Source organism: Dromiciops gliroides, chromosome 4, assembly GCF_019393635.1.
Source record: "Dromiciops gliroides isolate mDroGli1 chromosome 4, mDroGli1.pri, whole genome shotgun sequence".
Classification (NCBI taxonomy): domain Eukaryota; kingdom Metazoa; phylum Chordata; class Mammalia; order Microbiotheria; family Microbiotheriidae; genus Dromiciops; species Dromiciops gliroides.
Genome location: NC_057864.1, coordinates 130084309 through 130108813, shown reverse-complemented (window position 1 = coordinate 130108813; position 24505 = coordinate 130084309). Strand labels below are relative to the sequence as shown.

Below are 24505 nucleotides of genomic sequence, written 5' to 3'. Positions count from 1 at the left end.
ACTAAAGATTTACCCCTGAGGGGTTGAGGTTTCTTTTTAAGGCTAGGCTTGATCCCCTATTCTAGTGTGTTCTCAATATCTACAGCCACCGATTATTGGCCCAATATCATTTGCCTTACTGAGATTCCTCAATATCATTGGTAAGCAATTAACATCGATTAGTTTTTATAAAGAGATATTTTGTCTGGGCGGTGCCACAGTGGACAAAGCACCAGCCCTGGATTCAGGAGGACCTGAGTTCAAATCCCGCCTGGGACACTTGACACTTACTAGCTGTGTGACCCTGGGCAAGTCACTTAATCCTCTTTGCCCTGGGGCGGGGGGGGGGGGGGGGAAGATATTTTGTCATGAGGGACTGTAAAATGAAGGCCTATTGCACATTAGGGTTCATGGTAGTGTGGGGTTGGTGAACCTGCTTCTCAAAGTGTGATGTTGTACAATTAGAGGGGTCCTGCTCCCCAGTTCAGAGGATAAAATATTCTGTGACTTCTTCCTATAAAATTGCTGAAGTGGAACTAGGTTATGCATACAAAATCCACTAAGCAGCCAAACTGAGCTCTTTCCAGGAGACAAGGGAGGGAAAACAGGCTGTAAACCTCTGGGAGGGGAGAAAGGCCTTGAGCCTGTATTTCCTCACCCAGACCAAAACATGGCCTTGAACACCCCGCACTTTGGGTTTTCTGATTGTATTGTGTTTCATTCTTTCTTGCGCTTAGGTGAATGAATATAGGAGATAAATAGGCTAGCCTACAACCTTATAGCTTCCAGTCCTGGGAAAATCCTATTACTTGAACCTCCCTTTTATCTCTTGTTATTCACTGCCAAACTTCTGAAACACACAGTTGACACCTTTTGAATTCACCTCCTTACCACATATTTCAAGGGCTGTTCTACAGAAAGAAGGAGAAGACTGGTTGTGTGTGGTTCCAGGAAACACAACTAGAATCAAAGGATAGAAGTAACAAGGGGGAAAAAAGACAACTTCAGATTAATATAAGAAAGACATTTAGAAAAATTAGAGACATCCAGAAATGAGATGGGATACCTTGAAAGGAAGGGAGTGAAGCATTCATGTAGAAGAACGCGATGCTTTTGAAAACTTTCATTTATGCTCATGCCCCAGCAACTCTCTGTGAACACAGGTTACAGGCATGTTGACTCTATGCATCAGTGGAGATAGTTTTCATAGCAGGAGTTCCTCACACCAATTAAAGCACAGGACTGGGCTAAAAACAAGCTCAAAAACCTTCTCATTAAGAACCTGCATGGTGGGGGGCGGCTAGGTGGCGCAGTGGATAAAGCACCGGCCCAGGATTCGGGAGATCCTGAGTTCAAATCCGGCCTCAGACACTTGACACTTACTGGATGTGTGACCTTGGGCAAGTCACTTAACCCCCATTGCCCTGCAAAAAAAAAAAAAAAAAGAACCTGCATGGTGGAGGCAGCTAGGTGGCGCAGTGGATAAAGCACTGGCCTTGGATTCAGGAAGACCTGACTTCAAATCTGACCTCAGACACTTGACACTTACTAGCTTTGTGACCCTGGGCAAATCACTTAATCCCCATTGCCCTGAAAAAAAGAGAACCTGCATGGCTAGTGCTTGACCTGGAATCAGGAAGAGCTGGGTTCAAATTCTGCCTGACGCTGACTCAGCTGTATGACTGTGGGCATAAATCACTTAACCTCTCTGGGCCTCAGATGACATTCTAAGGCTTAACTACTAAATTACTGGTGAGGTAGGATCTGGACTGGTGGGGAGAATTCCCATACTGATGAAAGCATAGGCTCTTGACCTACTGATATATTCTTCTCATTAAACGAGGACTTAACATGCTCTAGAATCAGAGATTTAGAACTGGAAGGGACTTTAAGATGGTCTCATCCAGTCCCCTCATTTTACAGAGGAGGAGGCAGACACCAAGATGTGGAAATGACCTGACCAAGGCCCCATAAGCCAAGCAGGTACCTGATATGAATCTTGACCCCAGGTGTCCTGACCCTTACCCCACACGATGATGTCCCTCCTTAGCAGACTGGTGCACATGTGTCTGTTTTATCAGCTCTGCTTAAAACTCCATCCCTGATTAAACGCAGTACATGCTTTACCAGCCAGGAAGATGATGCTAGAAACAGGGACAGAGACTGGACTGTGATTTCACTGTTACAAAGAACTCCAGCCGAGGGAACTCCTGTTGCCAAGGCAAGCAGATACCTTTTCTGCAGCTTAGACGTACTGAGAAATGACTAGCCTTGCTCAGGACCACATGGATGTATGTCAGAGGTGGGACTGGAACCTGAGTCATCTTAGCTTTGGGGCCAGCTTTCTCTCCACTCTGCTACACAGAGAAGGGTCACAATTTACAACGAGGTAAAGAGCATTTCAACCAAGTCAATCTAAGGAAGTTTATTAGTATTAAGTCATGATGGCCAATGAGCCACTTCCCAGCAGTTAGTCACCTGAACTGTAACAAGAATAGGACTTCCTTTCCAATAGGTAATAAAAATAACATCATTGATAAAATGTTGTGAACATTCCTTCCTGAAAAAGGTGCCTTCCTTGTTCTGGGTGGGCAGGACCAGTCCCTTGATCTAGTTTCCTGAGAGCATTCTATGGGCTTCCAATATGTCACAATATTCTGCAGATCACCCTTCCATGGAATTCCAGACTATGGAGTATAAGTGGGCGTCTCTCCATTCCCTTCTGCCCAGAGCCACATTTTGTGACCTTCTTTCTTGGTTCACCCGAATGAACTCCTGGGTGTCCAGCAGGGGGAGTGCAGGTCCTCAAAGGGTGAATGGCTGAACTTAGAGACACCTATATCATATGAGAGCCAGAAGGGACCTTAGAGATCACTTAGTCCAACTCCCTCAGTTTACAGATGAGGAAACTGAGGCTCATGGTCACACAGCTAGTTAGTGGTGGAGCCAGGACTTGAACCCAAGTCCTGGGCCTTGCTCTACTCCACTGCACTGATGGTCAGTCTCACAAAGTAACTACATAATACTTTTTTGTGTGTGTCATCTTCTTTAAAAAAAAAAAAAGGTTTAAAAAATATATGGCACTAATGTGTAAAACTATATGATTTCATAGAGTTGGAATTTCCTAGTATCCAGACAACAGCAGCTAAGCTTTGCTCTAAATGTACAACTGGTGGGATGCCAGGGTGTCCATGAAAGGCCTCACGAGGTTGTCAGTAGAGAAGTAGAAGATGAGACCGAAGGTGATGGAGATGGGCAGGGCGGGCAAGGCCTTCTTGAACACGGCCAACAGCAAGAGTGTCAAACACAGACCCTGTGGGAAGGACAGAAAGTGAGGCTAGAGAGGGAAAGGGGGAAACTGGAGAGTCTGTGTGCATGTGTGTGCATGCGTGTGCGTGTCCATGCCTCTAGAGTCTGGTCTTACAAGAAGATCTCAGGGAAGGCCTCAGCCCACGGCGAAGCTAACCCCCAGAGCACCTAGCACCTATGGGGTGCTGTGTACTTTCTGAGATACATTCCCATCCCCGGGTTCACTCAATCCTCACTGTCAGCCCTGTGGGGCAAGTACTACAGGGATTATTTTATCCCTATTTCTTATGGGAGGAGAGTGAATCCCAAAGAGGTTAAGCTCATCCAGCAAGAGGAAAATGTGGGTTCCTTGACTCTCTACTCCAGTGGCCTTTCTGGTTAGTACTTGGCGAGCATTTTAAGAACTGCAAAGTGCTTTACATACATGATCTCACTGCATCCTCATGACAACTCTGGGTAGGGGGAAGGTAGGTGCTATTATTATCCTCATTCTACAGATGAGAAACCTGAGGCAAGTTAAATACCTTGCCCGGGGTCACATGGCCAGTGGGTGACCGAGGCTGGATTTAAATTCAGGACTTCCTGACTCCAGGTCCAGTGCTCTGTCTACTTATACCATAGGACTTCCCCTCCCACCTCCCAAGGCAATGAAGTCATATTTAGCAGACACATGAGGACACTGTATCTCTAATGCAGCACATATACCTTACACAAGAATGAGAACTGCCAAAGGCCCATGGGATTGTCACCAGGTTAAATGATGTGAAGCAGGGTAAGAGCTGCGGGCCGCTGAAAGTCAGCTCTCTGGCCTTGGTACCAGTCCTCTTCATTCTTAAGAAATACTCAAGGACTGGCTGAGACCAGGTAAGCAGAGGCTGCTGCTGGCGTTTCAGGGACCCTTGCTGCAACACTTCTGGTGTAGGACCATTCAAGTAGATAATTCATAACTGCTTCGGGATGGGAAGCCAACCCAGACATTTGCTAGATGCCTGCTGTGTGTAAGACGCTGGGCTTGGAAGCCAGAAGACTTCCTCCTCTCCTTCCTTGAAAGTCTTCAAGCTAAGGCTGGAGAGCTGCTTGCGGCCATGTTATGGTAGGTATTCTTTCTGCACGTGGGTCTGACTAGAGGGTCACTGAGGTCTCTTTCAACTTTCAAACTACATGACCCCACTTAAGACCTGTCTTTAAAGTTACTCACTGCATGACCGCTGGGCCTCAGTTTCTTCATCTAAAAAAATGAAGACAATACTACTAATAATTTCACAGGGCTGGCTGACAAGTAAGCTACCTCACAGGGAGCTAAAGACAACGAATGGACAAAGGCTGGAAGGGTCACATCAATCTCAGTTATTACTCTTACTGCCATCACTTGCCTTACTACTTACAATGAGAATGGCGACAAAGCAGGCTAACGTCGTGTTCCAGTCCCCACTCGCCGTGGCTGCTGCCTTGCCCACAAGAACGCTGTAGAAAATGAAATCTCCCAGGCCAAGCTTCACTCCCCCTGTTTGGAGGAAGACAAAAACCAAGTCTTGTTAAGTCTTGTGGCAACTGCTCATGGACGGTGAATGATAAAGGATGATGGATGAGACTGACTCAAGTGAACTGAAGGCTGACTTACCACAACATCCACTGTACAGCCAGTTCTCTCCAAAGTTCAAGGGCATGGAAAACAGCCGAGAACTGAAATGCTCAGACGGCCTCAAAGCTCAGTGGCCCAAATGTGTCATTACCCTCTTTCCCCACCAAACACTGAATCACATGGAAACAACAGCTCTGACACTGACGATGGCCTTAGATTTCCATAACCCATCTAAAATCTTCGGAAATACTGATGGGCAGCCCTTCAAAAAATGCCCGGCAGTAGCAGAAGGCACAGAAACAGAAAGCTAGGAAATCTCCCTGTCTGGAAAAGGGACTAATTAGGTCTCTGTGGGATGGGAAACAGGGAGCAACCCAATCTAATGCTCATCCTTCAGCAGGTTAGCTGGATCAGGCATGGAAAGAGGCATTGTTCTGGGCCCAAATTAATGAATGGGACTGGGATTGGATTGGTGATTTTACTGGTACAGGGAACTTCAGGCGAAGAAGTCCCCCTACTCATGTAGGCCAGCACTTTCTCTGCTAGTAAATCTGAAAGTGATAAGCCAGGTTAAAAGAAAAGCAAGTTTGAAATTAAGAATACTGTAATTCTATGACTTTCAAGCACACTAAAACACTTTCGGCTATGAGATCACATGCTATGTTGGATTTGTGGTTCAAATTCCAGCTTGCTGCTTCCTACCTATGTGGCACTGGACAGGTCACTAAAATTCTCTGGGCCTCAGTTTCCTCATGTGTAAACTGAGAATACTGGACTAGATAACTGACAAGATCCCTTCTGGCTCTAATCTATGATCCCATGACCTGCTTTTAAAAAACACTGAGGCACAGTGGATAGAGCACTAGCCCTGGATTCAGGAGGATCTGAGTTCAAATCCAGCCTCAGATACTTAACAATTACTAGCTGTGTGACCTTGGGCAAGTCATTTAACCCTAATTGCCTCACCAAAAAAGAAAAAGAAAAGAAAAAAAACACTGAGGATTTGGGTAGATAACACTGATTTTTAAAGTGCTTTAGATTTGTCTGCAAGTTTGTACTCATTACCAAGCCTCAGCTTCTGTCTCCCAATCCCTTTGGTCTCTTAATAAGCCAAAGAATCAGTTCCCTTGTCTTTCTCTACTCTATATCCCATAGGCCAACCTCTATGACAGTGGCAACTGGGCCACACCTTTCCATGAGACTAACAGGCAATTCATTTCAACAATTATCAAGCACCCCCTGGGTGCCAGGGACTGCACTGGGCACTGGGAGAACAGAGACAAGATGAAACGATCCCTGCCCCCGGGGAGTTTGCTGTCCACTAGAAGCCAGCAGACTGCACTTGGGCTCTTAGGCATCTCAGGATCACTAGTCTTTGCTTTCTTCCCTGTGTACAGAGATCACTGGGCAGGTGTATGGGCACACTTGCTCTAGGGAATTGGTCTCCTCCTCCCACCTGCCCTCACCACCCCGCGCCCCTTAGAAGCCAGATCCCCACTTGGCTGGAGAAAACGAATCCACCTTACTTTCCTCCTCTTCCTCCAGCTCCTCCACTGCATAGGAAGGCACATGGAGTGGGGTGCACCTCGGAGAGTCGCAGGCTTCAGAGTAAGAGCGGTCCCCAGAAGCATCGCTTGAGTCTTCATCTGTGCTCCCAGTCAGAGAAGAGCAGTGAAGGAAAAAGGGACATGAGAAGCACAGTCAGAATTTTTCAGTGGAGAGAAAGATACTGTCCTTAGGGAAGGATCCATGGTGGATCAGAACTTGGGCTTAATGGGTCCCTCCACTCAGGACACCACAGCCTAATCTATCCTCCTCCTATCCTCCCACTACCTGCTCAGTGACTTCCCTTTGCCTCAAAGAAAATCTTGGCAATAACAGAAATAAGTGAAAAGAAAATTGGGGAGGGATCCTCGGGGCTGACGACGAGGCCACCCCAGCCTTACCCATGACAGGAGGAATCAGCTGCACTCAGCTTACAGTCCCCGGGACGTGCTGCATACTCCATATTCTAATACACAAGGGGGTAATTTCTAGGGAGTGATCAGGACGATCCCTTCCCACATCTGAAAATCTCTACCCCAGACTCATGCTTATGCTGCAGCAAGTAAAGGGGGCAGCAGTTCCCCTATCAGGGAATGGGACGAGTCTGGACTGGGATTTCATAGGGAACTCCCAGGTTAGGACCCTCCTGCTACTATCGCAGGCCAGCCCCTTTTCTGCCATTTAGTGTCTTGAAAGAGCTGCCTCGAGCACTGAGCGATGTTCCACAACGACTAGTGTCAGAGACAGGCCTAGAACCCAGACAGCTCTTAGGACAGACAACTCCCTAGCCACTAACCGGCAGAGCTTCTCCCATACCCATAAATAACAACAGCCAAGTGCAGGTAGTGGATGCTGCTGTCCACTTAGCTTCCTGCCCCCCGCCCCCCCCAGTCCTCTCCATAGCCACCCTAGCCATCTAGTTCACCTGAATGAGGAGGACTCGGCCTGAGGCTGGTTCGATGGCTGCTGAGTCACTGCAGAGATGACCCCAGCCACACCGCTCACTTCACTCCCACCGCCCCCCAGTTTTGTCTTCCCCTCTCAGAATGTAATCTCCTTGAGAGAAGGAACTAGTCCTGCTTCCTTGTTCTTGGATCTCCAGCATGGCACACACTAAGCACTTAATAAACGTTCTAGCACTCTCTTTCTCTCACACCCAGAAGGAGGAACTGTGGGACACCATACTCTGGGCCCGTGGAATCTGCTTCAGAGACACTGACCTTGCTCTTGGTCCTTGGGGAGGGATCCCTTTGTTGGACTATCCACCTTTGCCATGCCTACAGTCCACACCATGGCAGCTGCAAGAAGACAAGACAGACCAGACCATGGTCACTGTGGCTGCACAGTCAACAAACTGTGCTTCCTTATTCCTACCGTGCTTAAAGAAGTATTCTGTATTAGAGTACACTGTACTGTAATCATGTGCCAAGTAGGTGACCTGGTAGAGAAAGCCCTGAATTTGGAGAATGAAGAGCAGGGTTTGAGGCCTGGAGGCTCTGTGACCCTGGGCAAATTCCTTCACTTCTTTGTGGATTAGTTTCCTCAAATGTGCAATGGGGGTGATAAGACATATTATTATATTAGGCTGGAACAAGGATAACAGAACACAGACCTAAACAAACATTTGCTCTGGGCCCCCTCTCTGATCTCTTCCCCATCTATACGCTTATAAAGTTTTGTTACCAATGTTGTTTTCTAACTCACTCTAGTCAATGCCTATGTTCCTATACCGTCAGGCTCAATTTGTATCATCTGCGTGTTTCCATTTTTTTGTGTTCTTCATGTTTATCAGGCTTTTCTAACACAAAAAGTATTCCATTACATCATTTAAATACTCAGGATTTCCCCAAAGGCTGAGCAGGTCTCCCCCTCTATTACTCGAGTGTGTTTAGGTGACTCTGGCCTGCCAACCCTCCTTCAAGGTTCACAGACTCAAAGACCCAAAGTGTTCTAGAGTGCCAAGTGACCTCAGACATGGGTCATCTCTCTCCTCCAATCCCTCTCTTGGAAGAAGAGGGAACTGAGGTCCAGAGAAGGGAGCTGATTTGGCAACGAAGTTATAGTGGAAAGAGCCCTGGCTTGTTGGGAGCCCCAGGAGCTGTTTTAATCCTGCTTCTGAGACCTCCCATGAGGCACTGAACCACCCTGGGCATCTCTAAAATGAGGCAGCTGTACTTTGTGGTCCCTAAAGTCCCTTCTGCTCTAGACTGAAGATCATTTACTCCTATAAGTCGCTGTGTAGGGAGATGTCATGCCAAAAACACACTGGACATTTTCTACATAGGATCAGCCCATGGAAGTTACTGGGCGGCGAATTTCAGCTTAATCTATGGAAGGACTCCCTAGCAACAAGAGAGCACCAACAATGGAAAGGAATTCCTGGTGAGACAACTGATTCCCCATAGCGGGATGCACAGGCTAAGATGGCTTTCCTCCACTGATGCTATAGAAGGAACTGCACCGGAAGGTCAGCTCCGAGGGCCTCTGTGGTTGCTTCTGAGTATAAGACGACAATTCCAGGGGAAGAGTGTGCTTTTTTAATAGTCTTCAATAATCAAAGAAAGGCCAGCTCCCTACTGGACATTGGGGAGAACAGAGACCAACTGCATTCTCTTCTCCCCACCCTCCCCAACCTCGCAAAGAGGTTCTTTTTCATAATTTTGAAAGGAAAGAGTCAGGAAATTGTTATTGGCACAGGGAAAACCAAAAGGGAAAGAGCGTGGGGAGATAACCCAACTCACATGGTTTATGCGACTCAGCAGGGGCTGAGGTGGGGAGGACTCACATGAATAGATGAGTGCAGGAAATATAGGCTCATTTCTTTCCTGAGCAGTTTCTACAAGCATCCTCAAGGGCCCTTTGGGACAGAGCACAGCCACGAGATCTGTGAAAACCAAGAAGTCTTTGTTAGGGAAAAGCAGCCGGCATTCTCAAACAGATCCCAGAAACTTGTTCAACTCATACTCTTTGAAATGGATGGCTGGGCTTCCCTTGGCTGGCCCTGACCAAAGAGAAGAAAGGGAGAATTAAGAGCACAGATCTCCTCCTTTGTTCCTGGTTTTCAACCCCTACTCAAAGCTAATCTGTTGCCAAACAAGTTTTTGCCCTCATTTGTGGTGTGTGCCTTAGAACCAACAACAGGTTGGACCCTTTAGCTGGCCTTGAAAGTGCCAATTTTAAGAAAAGACGAATGAACTGTTAAGTGACTTCTTTTTTTTTTAAGTGACCTCTATTTTCTGTTCGGAGGAAGGCCCCTTTCTGGTGAAGCCCCCATTTTTGTTTCACAAAATTCAATTCAACAGGCACATATTAAATACCCACAATGCTCCATGCACTGGGGATACAGGGCCTGTCACTAAGACAAAAATGAAACAGTCTCTGCCCTCAAGTAGCTCACGTTCTTCAGGAGGAAGATAGTTAAAAGACTAACTGGAATCAATCCATCAATAAGCACTTATTAAGCACCTTTTATGCCCCAAACACTGCATGAAGTCCCGAGGATACAAGGGACAGTCCCTGCCCTTGAGGATCTTACATTCTAGTGGGTGGGTGGGGGGTTTGACCCTCATTGTCTGGCATCCAAGATAAATGCTCTACATCAGACCACCCCTGTCCACAGCTGTCCTACCATACACAGAGATGGCTCCCAGAATGACCCAGGCCGACCACTCTGGGAGGTACTTGATGAAGACCAAGGCCATGAGGGCGCTGATCATGATGAGGTAGGCCTGCTGCAGCACCAGGGGGCCCTTCCAGTGGATGCAGATCATCCCCACTGCCCCAAAGTTCCAGATGACCAAGAAAAGGGTTGGGTAATCCATAGCCACGTTGTAAGTCTTGAGCACTTCCCTGAAAAGCAAGACCAGCAGATATGGGGAAGTCACTGGGAAGGGGAAAAAAAATGCTGACCCCACAGCTTCCTTTAGCTAATCAGACCCTGACCTAGTTTAAAACCCTCTGCCTATCAACGCATAATGGATTAAAAGTGCTAGTCTTGGGTTCAAATCTTACTTCAGATGCTTATTCCCTGTGACCTTGGGAAGACACCTTCTCTTAGACTTGGTTTCTGTGGCTATAAAATAAAGGTAAGTAATAACTCCTGCCCTAATGGTTTTTTATAAAGACCAATGAGATATGTGTAAAATGCTTCACAAAATGCTATGTCAATTACTATTATTATTTTTAATAGTATCCTCTTTCTCCTCCACAGAATGTTACAGTTACTTTATTGGTCCCACGCGCGCACACACGCACACACACACACACACACACACACACACACACACACACACACACACACACACGTGTTGCCCCCATTTCTATTAGCTAAATGCACTTTCCCCCCAACTCCTATGATTCCCAGGCAGAAGGAGTTATAAGACCTGGGTTTATATCCCAGCTTTATATCCCATGTACTATATGAATGACCTGAGGCAACTCTCTAACTTCCTTGGGCCTCAGTTTTCCAGTCTGCAGAGTCGGGAAATCGTACAGTTCTCTGCAGGGTTCCTTCAAGCACTAAGATTTCCATGATCTTCTAGGTTTAAATAAGTTCCCACTTCCACCTCAAAACCTATTTCCACAGCAAGGGATCTTGTTACATTTATTTTAAGTCTACTACTTGCCTTATTTTAGAATTTCATTTTAACTTTCTTTTAGACCAGGAGAGCTTAACCTTCTCATTTCAAGGACCCCTTTGATGAAGTCTGGTGAAACCTATGGACCCCTTCTGGGAATGATGATTATAAAAATATACAGGATTCCAAAGGATGGCATTTATTTTGGTTATTAAAGTATTTTAAAATAAGTTCATGGAGCCCAGGCTAAGAATCCCTGCTTTAGAGACCTGAATTTTACTTGTGGGCAAGGCACTCTCTGCAGCACAAGGGGCCCTTCCAGGGGATGCAGATCACTCCCAATGCCCATGTCCCCAGAGGCACTAGGAAACCTGCCTTCCCTGTCCTTCCTAGGTTCCTTAGGGATCTGCAATAAGAGGACGTCCCCAAACAGAGCACAACATCCCAATCAATCGTCTGCCAAATCTGGAATTTACCAAGTTTAGGCTAAAGAATAAAACTTAAATGAGAAGGGTTTTCCATCTAACAACCAGCTCCTATCTAATTTGGAGTTGGAGGGCCTGGCTCTGGACTCCTTTCTACGATTTACTATCTATGTGGCCCTGGGCCAGTCACAACTTCTCTGTGCCTCAGTTTCCTCATGGATAAAATAAATGGGTTTGACTTGATGGCCTCCTTCTGAGGTCCCTTCCAGCTTTCAATCCATGATCCCCTAATCAGGTTTACAGTAAAGTGTCAACTTGTTTTAAAATCTGGGGCCTGCAAAAAAAAATTGGGGGCCTGGACCTGGGTTTTTGTTGCTTGAGGGGAAAAGCCCCCTGTACCAAGACAGGTGGACACCTGCTCTGTATGTGGTCTTGGAGAGCTGCCTGAAGCACTGAGCTCAACTTACTCAGTGTCGCGCAGCCTGGAGGTGTTAGAGGAAGGATTTGAACCCAGGTCTTCCTGACTCCAGGGCCAGCACTTGATTCACTGTGCCATGTTGCCTCTCTCTCTCCATGGTATTTTTACAGGGGACTAAAAACACAGCACACAGCCAACCAAGGTAGAGCATATTATGCCCACAAAAAAAATGTGTGAAGAAAATGCCTGAGTCTAGCTCAGTGCCTGGAACATAGTAGGTGCTTAATAAATGTCTACTGATTGGCTGGATGTTCTGGCACCAGAGAGAAGGCAATCCTAGTTCCTCTTCTTCCTATAGCATCCCATTGCTAAATACTGTTTTGTCCTTAACTGAAGTCTATTTCAAATATCAACAGGGCCTTGGCATCAGAAGAGATAGATCCATGTTCTGGCTCTGACCATGCCCCTCCCAAACCTTACCCCTGTGCCTCAGATTTCTAATCTGTAAAATGGGAAATGAGACTGCTACTTATACTTGCAGGGTTGTTGTGAGGAAAGATGGATGCCCATCCCTTTCTCTAACCCGAGCTCCTTTTCGTGCCCTTCATCTTGGGGAGCAGTGTGGATGAAAGGGTTACCTGGAACAATCACAGACCTCAGGGGCAGACACTTACCCCAGATAAATGTAGGTGAAGAGGAAGAGCAGCATCAGAGAAGACAGGATCAACCAGCCATGGATAAACTGGACAACAGAAAACACACACCACTGTTCACACAAGGAACGCTCTTGGCGTCTCAGGCAGAATACCTGGGCTTATCAGCAGTCGTGAGGGTCCTGCTGCTCAACTCACCCACTGGGGTGACGATGCATGTGGCCAATGTCTGCCATGATGTCATGCTAAAACAAGACTAATCTGAACAGTAAAAATGAAGAGCCCCACAACGAGGCCCACACGCACACGGCGCTTCTGCTTCCAAGTGTTTTCTCATCAACAAATGGCTGCATGACAGTAGCTGCAGCTTATACCACACGGTGTCCCAGTGCATTCTCTCTGATCCCTCGTGTTATTACCAGCTGCTGCTTTGCCACTGTACCCTAAGGACCATGGGATCTTTCCATGTGACTTGCAGCTGAAACCTTCATATCTAGTCTCTTCCCATGGAGAACTGGGCATGTCTGACTTCTCCACTTGTCCCCTCCCCACCACCCCACCAGGGCTTAGCACAGTACTTTGCATATAGTGAGCGCTTAGTAAGTGCTGCCTTCATTCATGCACATGTGCACGTATGTATGTGTGTGTGTGTGGCTGGAGCGCTGGTGGGCCCCAGTGTGGTGTGGTAGAAAGGAGGCTGCATTTGGAGTTAGGGGACCTGCGTTTGAATGAAGCCATGGGCAAGTCTGGAGTCTCTTTGGGTCTCAGTTTCCTCATTTGTGAAGAATATGCATAATCATTCTTGCATTAATTATGTGGCTTTGGGAATTACATGAATAATGTATCTAAAGTGCTTTGGGGACAACAAAAACGGCTACAGACGTCAAGGAATTTGGGGTTTCATTAGCAGGGATATGAATCACCTAACCACAAATGAGGACTCCAACCAGTGCTGTGACCACAACAGTTTCCAAGTACAACCTAAATACGTTCTTATCATCAGTTAGGGTCCTTGAGGAGCCAGAGAGTTCTAAAGGATCATTAAAGAAGAAACACACTGGTCAACCTCAGGGCCAAACTCAAGGTGGGAGGACGGGGGATTTCTGTAAGTGGGGAAAGCACTTCCCTCCAGGACCAGGCCTTCTACCTGCAAAGGCAGCAGTGATAATCACAGCAGCGACATCCCTAGTACACCCTGGGAAACACTGGCCCATCATTAACTCCGAAGAGGCATCTATCTGCTTCAGACATCACTTGTGATTCCTTCAAAGGAATCAGGAGAGAATCCCATACCTGAGACTCACTTCATTTGCTACCTAAAGGTTAAAGGTCTGTTTCTGCATTCTGATAATCACTGTGATAAAGACATTTTACCTTTACAAAATGGATAATAATTATTCTAGGGGTTGATGGCTTAGGAACACAAACTTATGGTATTCCTAGAAAACGAATTCTGGGGGACATAGCACTAGGCTGAGAGTTAGGGACTCAAGATCACTCTGCCATTAAATAGCTGTGTGGCCTGGGACAAATTATTTCATCCTTTGGGGCTTCAATTTTCTCATCTGTAAAATAAAGGGTTGGACTGGATCATTTCTAAGGCTCCTTCTAGCTTTAAAATTTTAGGATTCCTGTTTATTCCATAAAAAGGAAAAAGACTTCGGGGTCATTGTCCCAAAGTCACCAAGTCTCTGGGAAGAACAAGCAGGGGCGGGGAGATGTCTTGGAGCAGCTACACTCCTGTAACCATTGGAGACAATGGGTCAATCCCCAGAGGCTGAGAGCCTCCCAGACCACAGGGTAGAATCTGTACAGAGCCAGCTCTAGAGGGAAATGGGAAAAAGAAAACAAAAACCAAAACAAAACAATAGCCTGTTGTGGCCGTCAGGAGCCTTAAAACGAAACCTTATTTCTTCATAAGGAGAAGCAAAATAGAAATTAACTTTTAAAATAGGGGAAGTGATACTTTGGACAATATTTTAAAAAACGGAAATCGAGGACATTTTAAGCAACAAACCATAGCACATTAAGACTGCATAACATACACAGAAAGGGGGAAGGGGAAAAGGGGGAAGATTCAAACACCCTGACTTGTCTGGGATTAAATATAACTTGTTGGGTGGCAGAAAGTAGCTGGGGCAGCCTTTCTCATGGCATACACATCTATCTAGGCAATGCCTACTTATGGAGGGCTGGCAGAGCAGACAGAGGGCCTGCTTCGAATCGAGCCCATGCTAGCCATGTGACCCTGAGAAAGTCATTTACCCTTGTGTCTCACACATAGCTGGAGGACTTTGGCCCTGACTTACTTAGAATCAAGGCTTTGGTTGTTCAGCTTAATGCAGATAGGACTACAAAAGGAAATGTGTTTACCCTTTATTTTATACATGTAAATATTATATTATGCACTTGGGCAAAACCACACATATATGCATACATGTGCGTATATGTATATATAGACATATGTACCATTTTGTATATGTATATGTCATATTAAAAGATGAGAGACATAGTTTCTGGGTAATTTAATCATTTTATTAATATAGCCAGCAGGATATTAATAAAATGAGGTCTATGGAGTCTCTCTCAGCAAAAGACCCCTTATGGCAGTGGGGTCACAGATTATATGTCCTTCTAAAAGGAGGTGTTCCTGAGGAATGCCTAATCACCTCTGACTGGTCAACTTAATTTGGAGGTAGGCTATATTAAAATGAAGCACAGACCACATCCCTCAACCCACAGTTAATTATTAACCTTCACCCCAGACCAGTTCTTTATTGCCCTAAGGAGAATTTGGAAGGATCATTCTTCTTTTCTTTTCTTTTTCTTTTTTTTTTTTTGCAGGGCAATGGGGGTTAAGTGACTTGCCCAGGGTCACACAGCTAGTAAGTGTTAAGTGTCTGAGGCTGGATTTGAACTCAGGTACTCCTGAATCCAGGGCCAGTGCTTTATCCACTGTGCCACCTAGCCGCCCCAGGATCATTCTTATCAAGATTCCCAAAGGTTTATAGCCATGACCAGGGCCCAGGAGAGTTGACTTTATTTTATCAAGAAAGACTTTGGAATGGGGGGGAGTCAGGAAGTCCAAGATATTAATTACAAAAATTATTTCTCACAATATCTATGTATACACACAGAGAGTTGCCAATTTGCATTGATAAAAGGAGTTTCCTTACAAAGAGATCCTTCTACCATTGAAATTACAGGTCTAGACCCAAAAAAGGGACACACCCACACACAGACATGTATGTATATGACATTTTTTAGTGCTTTAAGGTTTACAAAGTGCTGTGTCTCTATTATTTCATTTGAGCTTCCCAACAGTTCTGTGAAGTATTATCACTATTTTATAACTAAGGAAACTGAGGCTGCAGTAAGTGACTTGTCTAAAGTACTCAGGTAGTAAGTGTCAGACGTAGGATTTGAACCTGGGTCTGTCCCAACTCCAAGTTTGTTACTCTTCTCATTTTATCATTCCCACTTCTACAAAAACACATCACTAGATATAGAAATAGACAGACATGCATATTCATATACATATAAAACAAGGTTTTAAAACATGTTTATATACACATGCAAACATGGTGATTGTGATATTAATAACTGACACATATAGCTCCTACACTGTGCTAAGTGCTTTACACATGTTATCTCATTTGATCTTCACAACAAATTGTTCCTCCATTTTACAGTTGAGGAAACAGAGGCAAACAACGATTAAGTGACTTGGCAGAGTCAAATAGTTGGCAGATGTCTGAGGCTGGATTTGAACTCAGGTCTTCCTGACCCCCAGCCCAGTGCTTTATTTTGTATACCACCTAGCTATGTGTCTGTGTACACATATATACAGATACATGTACTGTAGATATATGTATGTATGTGTGCATATATATACACATGCACACATTTACATCTATATATATATCATATATACAAACACAATACATACATGGCTATGTTTTTTCACAAGAGGGAACGATAGAGTACCAGACTTGGAATTGCGACAGATGCAGGTTCAAATCCTACCTCTGACCCTTCCTGGCTGTCCTTTCACCTGGATGTCCAAAGACAAAAATGAAGCTGTGGTACAGTGGGGAAAGGACTGGCGCTGGAATTGGAGGCACTTTGTAAACTGAGAGACACAAGCACATTGTGTCCAGAGTGCTTTTTCTGGACTATACCTGCAATCCCATTAGAATAAGAAAACTCCTTTGCAAACTGCACACAGGCGACAGTTCTGCAAGTTATGGTCTTAAGAGGGCTGCCGGGGGGCACTGAGGTTAAGTGACTCGTCCAGGGTTACTGACGGCCAGCAGGCGTCACAGGGGAGGCAAGTGTTCCTGGCCTGTCCCAACGTGAGGGAATGAACCCCTGCACCAAACCCTCTGAAGAAGGCAGATAAGAACTGCACAGGATGGGCAGACATGGGTGTGGACAGGATGGGTGTGTGCATCACTGGGAGGAGCTCTCAAAGGGATGATATCTCAGACTGATGCTGGTTCAGAACAATGCCATGAGCAAGGCCCCGACTGACCTCCCAGCAGTGAGGGGTCCCTCCACCACCTCTCACCTTGTAGCAGCGGTACTTGTACAGCACAACCAGGAATATTGTCATGACGATGATGACGCTGATCATGATGAGGGTGTTTAGCACCGAGTTGAGCAAGCGCTGGCCAACAGAGGGGGTATCTTCTGTAAAGGGCGTGTAGATTCTGCAGGTAAAGAGAAAGGATGGCTCAGCCCCTACCCTTGTTCTCCCTTCAAAGCCTTTCTACAGTTGACCTTTTCTCATCCATCATCTGGATTCTCTCTCTCGCCCATCTTCTTCCCCTACTTCTCCATGCCCATCTGGCCATGTGCCCACCATCCGTGGTCAGGCTCTGTCCTTCTGCCACAAGGGCCCAGACTTTCAAAAGTATTCACCTGACACAAGGTCAGATTTCAGCCTGCTGACTGGCTGTAGTCTAGCAGAAGGGGGAGAGATGGGACAGTTTTCTCAAAGTCTTTTTCTTAGCTAAGATGAAAACTCAGACTGAAGTTCTTTAAAATAGTTGTATTTTAGAGGTCTGAGCACTCACTGTCTTGGGCTCTCACCTCTGCCCTGTTGTTACTTTTCTCTGTGACCTTGGGAAAATAATTTAACCTCCGGGCCTCAGTTTCCTCAAATATAAAGCAAAGGAATTGGGTCATATCAGAAGTGATGGACTGTTGGAAACAGATTTAATAAAATGCAAATGCAACAGAACATCCGTAATGAAATGTGCTACCTGCAGGTACAATTTCATGACCTAGCGTCTATTGTGAACCAGACACCCCTGGGCCCAATGCCTCTGAGGGCTTCTCTCTATCCACACTGAGGACCACAAATCTATTAGCCCCACTCCCAGCCCCGCCCCATATTAAGCTTACACAGCCCCAAATTATTCCCTTACTTACTACCCTTAACACTAACTAGCTATATTAACTTATACTCATCTAGTAAGTACTCATGAATCTTCTCAAGCTCCCTAACCACAATATAAGCTTACCGAAGGCAGGAGCTGTGTCCTTTGATAGGTTGTTTTTTATTTTCCTTGCAGGGTCTGGAATAATATGCTTGCTGAACACTCCCCCACCCAAGGAGTGAGCAGTGATCACAAGACCACAGAGCTGGAGCTAAAAGGGCCAACTCATTTTACAAGTGAGGAAACTGAGACTGAGACAGTGAGTGACACTGCTTAGGGTCACACAGCCACAGTGAGAATCTGAAGTAGCATTCGAACTCAGCTCTTCCTGATTCCATGTCCAGTGTCCCAAAGGTGCCACCTAATTGCCTCAAAGGATACTATACATACATACACATACCCAGCCTGGCCACCCCTCTGCCACTGCCCTACCCCCCTTCCCCCAAACATTTTGCTAGCCTGGGTACACCATGTACAAGGCCGACTCACAGCTGTCCATTCTTCTCTGTGTAGAAGCGGACTGACTTAATGGTTGCCACGACGACCACCATGCACAGCGTGACCGGCACAAAGAGCATGATCACGTGCTTGGCCCCGTATTTGAGCGTCAGCTCTTCTTCCTCTTCCTCTTCCTCCAGGCTGCTGCTTCTGGACGAGCCCCTGCTGTCAGGGGTACACTGGTCAGCATGGCCGTGGTTACAAAGGCTGCCTCGGCGTTTCTGCAGGACGACACATACCATTAGTGGCCACCTCTGACCTCTTCCCCAATGGAAGGCTGGGGAGAATCCCTTCTTTTTGTTAACAACAACAACAACATACATGTTCTCAGTCCATCCTCATGATTGATGGGAAGATGCCGAGAAGACAAGATCCCCCAGTGCTTGCTGTACGTCACTCACAAGCATCACTGATACTGTCCTATGGGCTGGGGATAGAGAGCAAAGCAAAGAACATGGTCTCTTCCTTCAGGAACACACATTCTAATGCAGGAGACAACATGTAAATAACAGTGATGGATGAGATCTAGCCAATGAGTGAAAGGTTTGCTGATTATTAGAAAAGATGTTCGATCTGGCATTGAAAAACCACCTGAATGGCTCTCCTCCAACCAGGTGTCTCCTGTGCTTAAAATCTTACAAGACTCCTAGGAATATTTAACGATGATCACTTTGTTCGATGACTCTCTCTGTTCACTAACATCAGGGGGCATAAAGCATGGATAACTATGCTGGCCAAACGTGTAAATCTCTGTCATGGAGGATGCCTGGCACAGAGTCCAGAGGGAATAAGGAGTCCTTAGAGATGGTAAAGCTTTCAAGATGTAATCTACTCTCACTCCTCAGAGACCTATTTTTTACTTAGTTTTCAGTTCTTGGTCATGTTTCACCAAAGTTCTAGTTAACTGAGGTATTCATATGGTACAACCAGATGTCAAGGGGAACCCTGAACCTGCTCACACATCACAGAATGTTGGGGCTGGAAGGGTGTGTCTTTAGCTTCAAAGCTAAGGTCGATCTGTTCGATGGGCAGATTCCCCAAAGGAAACTGAGCTTTTAGTGGGGTTGCTGGGATCTCTCCTGCCCTATTTCTCCCGGCTCCAGGACCCTTCCTTCCCCACACTCAGGGCAACAGAATTTTCCTTAATGAGATGAGGCAAAACTTATCAATGGTCTGCAGTTCACAAGGAAAGCAAACTGTGTCTCTTGATAGACACATTTAGCAACCTTACTCATGGGGCTGAAGATGATATGGTTCCCTCTGGAAGACAGACAACATTAAACAAACATCAGTGGAAGGGTTCATACTGTTGGATAGATGCCAACCCAAACTCCAGCACTGTAACGGAAGGAAGCAAGCCTTACTAAGCTTACTATGTACTAAGGTTATCGTCTCCTTTGATCTTTACAACAACCTTGGGAAGTAGATGTGCTTATGATCCTCATTTTACAGATGGAGAAAGTGAGGCAAACAAAAGTTAAGTGACATGCCCAGGGTCACAAAATATCTGAGGTTGGATTTGAATTCAGGTCTTCCTGACTCTAGGCTTAGTGCTCCATCCACTGCCTCAGAATCATAGAGTCCCACAGCCTCATAGCAGGGACCATCTAAGCCAAGGATTCTTTACCTTTCTGTGTGTCATGGACTCTTCAGGCAGGCTGGTGAAGCCTGTGGACACCTTTCAGAATAATGTTTTAAATATATACAATAAAATATATAGGATTAGAAAGGAAAAATCATTTTAAAATTTATTTTTGCAGGGCAATGGAGGTTAAGTGACTTGCCCAGGGTCACACAGCTAGTAAGTGTCAAGTGTCTGAGGCCGGATTTGAACTCAGGTCCTCCTGAATCCAGGGCTGGTGCTCTATCTACTGTACCACCTAGCTGTCCCAGAAAGGAAAATAATTAAACAGAAGTCAAGGTGTAATTTCCCCCCTACAAGTTCATGGACCCCCTAAAATCTACTCATGGAAACCTTAGGAGTCTGAAGATCCCAGGTTAAGAAACCCTGATCTATTCCAACCACATGTGAACAAAAATATCCTTTAAAATATCTCCAACAAATCACCTTCCAGAAGTCACCTGGAAACCTCTGGTGATAGGGAATTCATGGTCACTTTCTGAGATCTGTAGAAGCTGTCTTTTCTACCGAGTCAAAAGGTGCCTCTCTGCAGCCTTCACTCGTGCCCCTGGCCCTGCCCTCCCAGCCTCCTTCCAGAGCAGGCCTCTACTCTACTGCAAATTCATGTGCATAAGAGTCAAGGGCTGGGCAGGGAAGGTGGGTATCCCAGGAGGCAGACTGGATGGGGAGAGTCTGAAGCCTAAGGGTTTTTGCCAGTGCTCAGAGAATGACTCACTTTATGTGACTTCAGACAAGTCCCTCTTACTCCTCTGGGCCTGATGAGGCTCCTGATCTTGACTAAAATTGGAAGGGAGATTGAAACAAGCAGCGATAATTTCAAGTCTCCCTCCCTCTTTCTAAAAGCAAGAAATCATAAACTATACATTTTAGAACAACAGTAGTTCATGTTTATATAGTGCATTAGGGTGGCAAAGTACTTTCCATACACTCCCTCACTTGATTCTCACGACAATCCTGGAAGGGAGGTGCTACTGTTGTTCAGTCCGACTCTTCATGACCCTATCTGGGGTTTTCCTTGGCAAAGATACTGTAGTGGTTTGACATTTCCTTCTCTGGCTCCTTTTTACAGATGAGGAAAATGAGGCAAACAGGGCTAAGTGACCAGCCCAGGGTCACACAGCTGAGGCCAGATTTGAACTCAGGTCTTCCTGACTCTGGGCCTGGCATTCTATCCACTGTGCCACCCAGTCTCCCCTGGGTGCTATTATTACCCCCATTCTACACAGGAGGAAGTTGAGACTTAGAGAGAGGCTAAACGATTTACCCAGGATCACATTACACGTATCGGTATCTAGAGAGATGTTTGCCTGCAGTCTCCCCCTTGAGAATGTGAGCTCGGGGGTGGCTAGGTGGCACAGTGGATAAAGCACCGGCCCTGGATTCAGGAGGACCTGAGTTCAAATCTGGCCTCAGACACTTGACACTTACTAGCTGTGTGACCCTGGGCAAGTCACTTAACCCCCATTGTCCCACAAAAAAAAGGGAAAAAGAATGTGAGCTCCTTTGGGGCTGGACCCTGTAATTACCTCTCTTTATATCCTCAGGCCTCAGCACAAAAGGCTAAAGAATTCTTTTGAAACAAATGACTAGTAATTGCCCCAGGATCCATCCAAAAGTTGCATAACAAAACATTTCATTATGGCGGAGGTTGGTTTCTAACTGGTCTCTCTCAGTCAGAGGTAGAATTTGAACTCAGGATTAGTCTGGATCCAATCAATCAATCAACAATGTTTAATAAGTGCCTACCCTGGGCTAGGCACTGTCCCGTGTGCTGGGGAGCCAAAAGCAAAAGGGGAGCTATGGTTCAGTGGAATAAAGACTGGCTCTTAAATTAGAGGCCCTGGGTTCAAATGCCACATCTGACGCTGACTAGCTGGGTACCTCACTTACCCTCCCTAGTTCTCTGTTTCCTTATCTATAAAGTGACGGACCTGGACCAGATGCCTGATGCTTGAGGCGCTAGGTCTGAGATCCTATGATTCTGTTTTTGAGAAGCTTATATTTTATGGGGTTAAAACACACACACACACACACACACACACACACCGGGGCGGCTAGGTGGCGCAGTGGATAGAGCACCGACCCTGGAGTCAGGAGGACCTGAGTTCAAATGCGGCCTCACTTAACACTTACTAGCTGTGTGACCCTGGGCAAGTCACTTAACCCCAATTGCCACACACACACACACACACACACACACACACACACACACACACACACACACGTAAAGACAAAATATGTACCAAATAAATGCTGTCTGTCTCAGTGAATGGAATAATGATGGAAACAAAAACCCCCAAACAACCCCCACACACACACATACTCATATATCCACGATTAATGAAAAGTATGAATTGGTGATTTTTAAAATAGATAAAACACATGTTTTATAATTTTGTTCCCTTCAGACATGGGACATTTTACATAAATTGGCATTGCCATGTAAAATTAGGTCAACCAATGAGAAAAGGGATTTAATTCACCCACGTTGTAATAGGCCTACATTATACAAAAGCTTATTGTACACATGAAAGTGTATTAACATTTAACAATTAGTTCCTGGACCTAGAAACTAATGGTTATTTTCAAAGAATTTAAAAAATTCTTTAGACAGGGATTGTGTTAAGGCCTGGGGTATCAGAGAAAGGGAGTCCTAGCCTGAAGAGGCCCACTTTCTAATGGGAGAGACAAAACCTAAACACCTATGTGCAAATGAGATACCTATGATGTAAATGGAAGATGTTTTCAGAGGGACAGAAGGGTGGGGAGGAGGGAGGAAGGAAGGGCCAGGACCCAGGACAGGCCTCTTGTAGAAGGTAGGCATTGAGTTAAGTCTTAAAGGAAAACAAGAAAGACTGTAGTAGGAGGTGAGGAGGGAGGGCCTTCCAGGCATGGGGGGACAGCCAGTGACAAGGCATACATGGAGCGCTATTTGTGAGGAACAGCATGGACAGTGTAGTGGGAGTGTAGCATAGATGCAGGTGAATAAAGTGTGAGAAGACTGGAAAGGTAGGGAAGGGCCTACCTTGGCTTTAAAAGCCAAGCAGAGGCTGTTCTAGTTGATCCTGGAGGTAACAGGGGGCTGACCTGCGCTTCAGGAAGACAGATCATTTTGACAGCTGAATGAAGGATGGATTGAAGGAAGCCCAACCAAAAAGGTACTGCAATAAGCGAGATGATAAAAGCCCAGACCAGGGCACGGTGAAGAAAGGAGATGTTGTTAAGTTGGAAACAAAACTTGGCACCAGATTGGATAAGTAGGGTGAGTGAGAATGAGGAGCCTAGAATGGCACCAAGGTTTTTAGGCTGGACAACTGGAAAGAAAGGAGGACTTTGGGGACAGATGAGGAATTCTGATTTTAGAAAGGTTGAGTTTGAAATGCTTTCAGTTTGAGGTATCCAAGAAGTGATGGGAAACTAGAGGTCAGGAGGGAGGTTAGGACTAAATAAACAGATCTGAGAATCATCTTCATCAATGTGATAACTGAACCCATGGGAGCTGGTAAGATCACAGACATGCTGTGGAGAAAAAAGAAAAAAGGGTTCAAGACAAACCCTCGGGAAGCATCTGTGGTTGGCAGACGTGACCCGAATATCCAATGCCTACTGGATCATTCAAACTGCAAGTCCAGAGACATCTCAAACTTAATACTTCTCACTTATGTGGCCTGGTGAATAGAGAGCTGGACTTGGGGGTCAGAATCCTGCCTTAATTACTAGTTGCATAACCAGGTCTCTTAACTGCTCTGTGCCTCAGTTTCCTCATCTGTAAAATAAAGGGGCTAGACTTGATGGTCTCTAAAATGTCTTCTAACACCCATGACCCTCAAACCCACTTGTCTATTAAACTTTCCTATTTCTGTCCAAGATGCCACCATTCCTCCAGGTTTCCAAATTTACCCTCAGGGTTGTCTTCAATTATTCATTCTCTCATCCAACATAGCCAGTCAGCCGCCAAATCAGCTGTTTCTGTCACTATAACACACAGCATATTTCTCTCTAATCACACAGTCACGCTTTCAAGGACTTTCATGTAGGTCCATTACAACAGCCTCCTAATTTGTCTCCTGTGCCTCAAAATTCTCTCCTTCCCAATATGTTACACACGACAGCCACCCTCATATTCCTAAAGGACACGTCTGACCATGTCCTTCCCTTATCAGTAAGATCCAGTGGTTCCTTATCACACACTCAGATCGAACAAAAACTCTGGGCCTCTGGCTGCCTCACTTTTCTCAACTATAAAATGGGGATAATAATAGTACCCACCTCCCAGCATTGTTGTAAAAACTCAATGAGATAATATTTGTACAGTGCCCAGCACAAAGCAGGTACTTAATGAAACAGGAGACAGATAACATAAATGGAAGGTAATCTCAGAGGGAGAAAGGGACAGGCAGGCATAGTGGTATGTGTTCCCCACCTCCCTTTTA

The 24505-nt window shown here is 45.7% G+C and overlaps 1 protein-coding gene across 1 annotated transcript in view; it reads right to left on the bottom strand.

Annotated features, from left to right (window-relative positions):
* Positions 1 to 2389: 2389 nt before the first annotated feature.
* Positions 2390 to 24505, bottom strand: part of PSEN2 (presenilin 2) — a 38500-nt gene continuing 16384 nt past the window's right edge. The window contains exons 3-11 of the mRNA XM_043962336.1: positions 18422 to 18651; positions 17059 to 17200; positions 12510 to 12577; positions 10044 to 10264; positions 9201 to 9299; positions 7636 to 7713; positions 6397 to 6516; positions 4674 to 4792; positions 2390 to 3292 (exon numbers count right to left, since the gene is read on the bottom strand). Of these exons, the coding sequence (XP_043818271.1) occupies positions 3137 to 3292; positions 4674 to 4792; positions 6397 to 6516; positions 7636 to 7713; positions 9201 to 9299; positions 10044 to 10264; positions 12510 to 12577; positions 17059 to 17200; positions 18422 to 18651 (1233 nt within the window). The 3' untranslated portion in view covers positions 2390 to 3136. The remainder of the gene's footprint in view (positions 3293 to 4673; positions 4793 to 6396; positions 6517 to 7635; positions 7714 to 9200; positions 9300 to 10043; positions 10265 to 12509; positions 12578 to 17058; positions 17201 to 18421; positions 18652 to 24505) is intronic.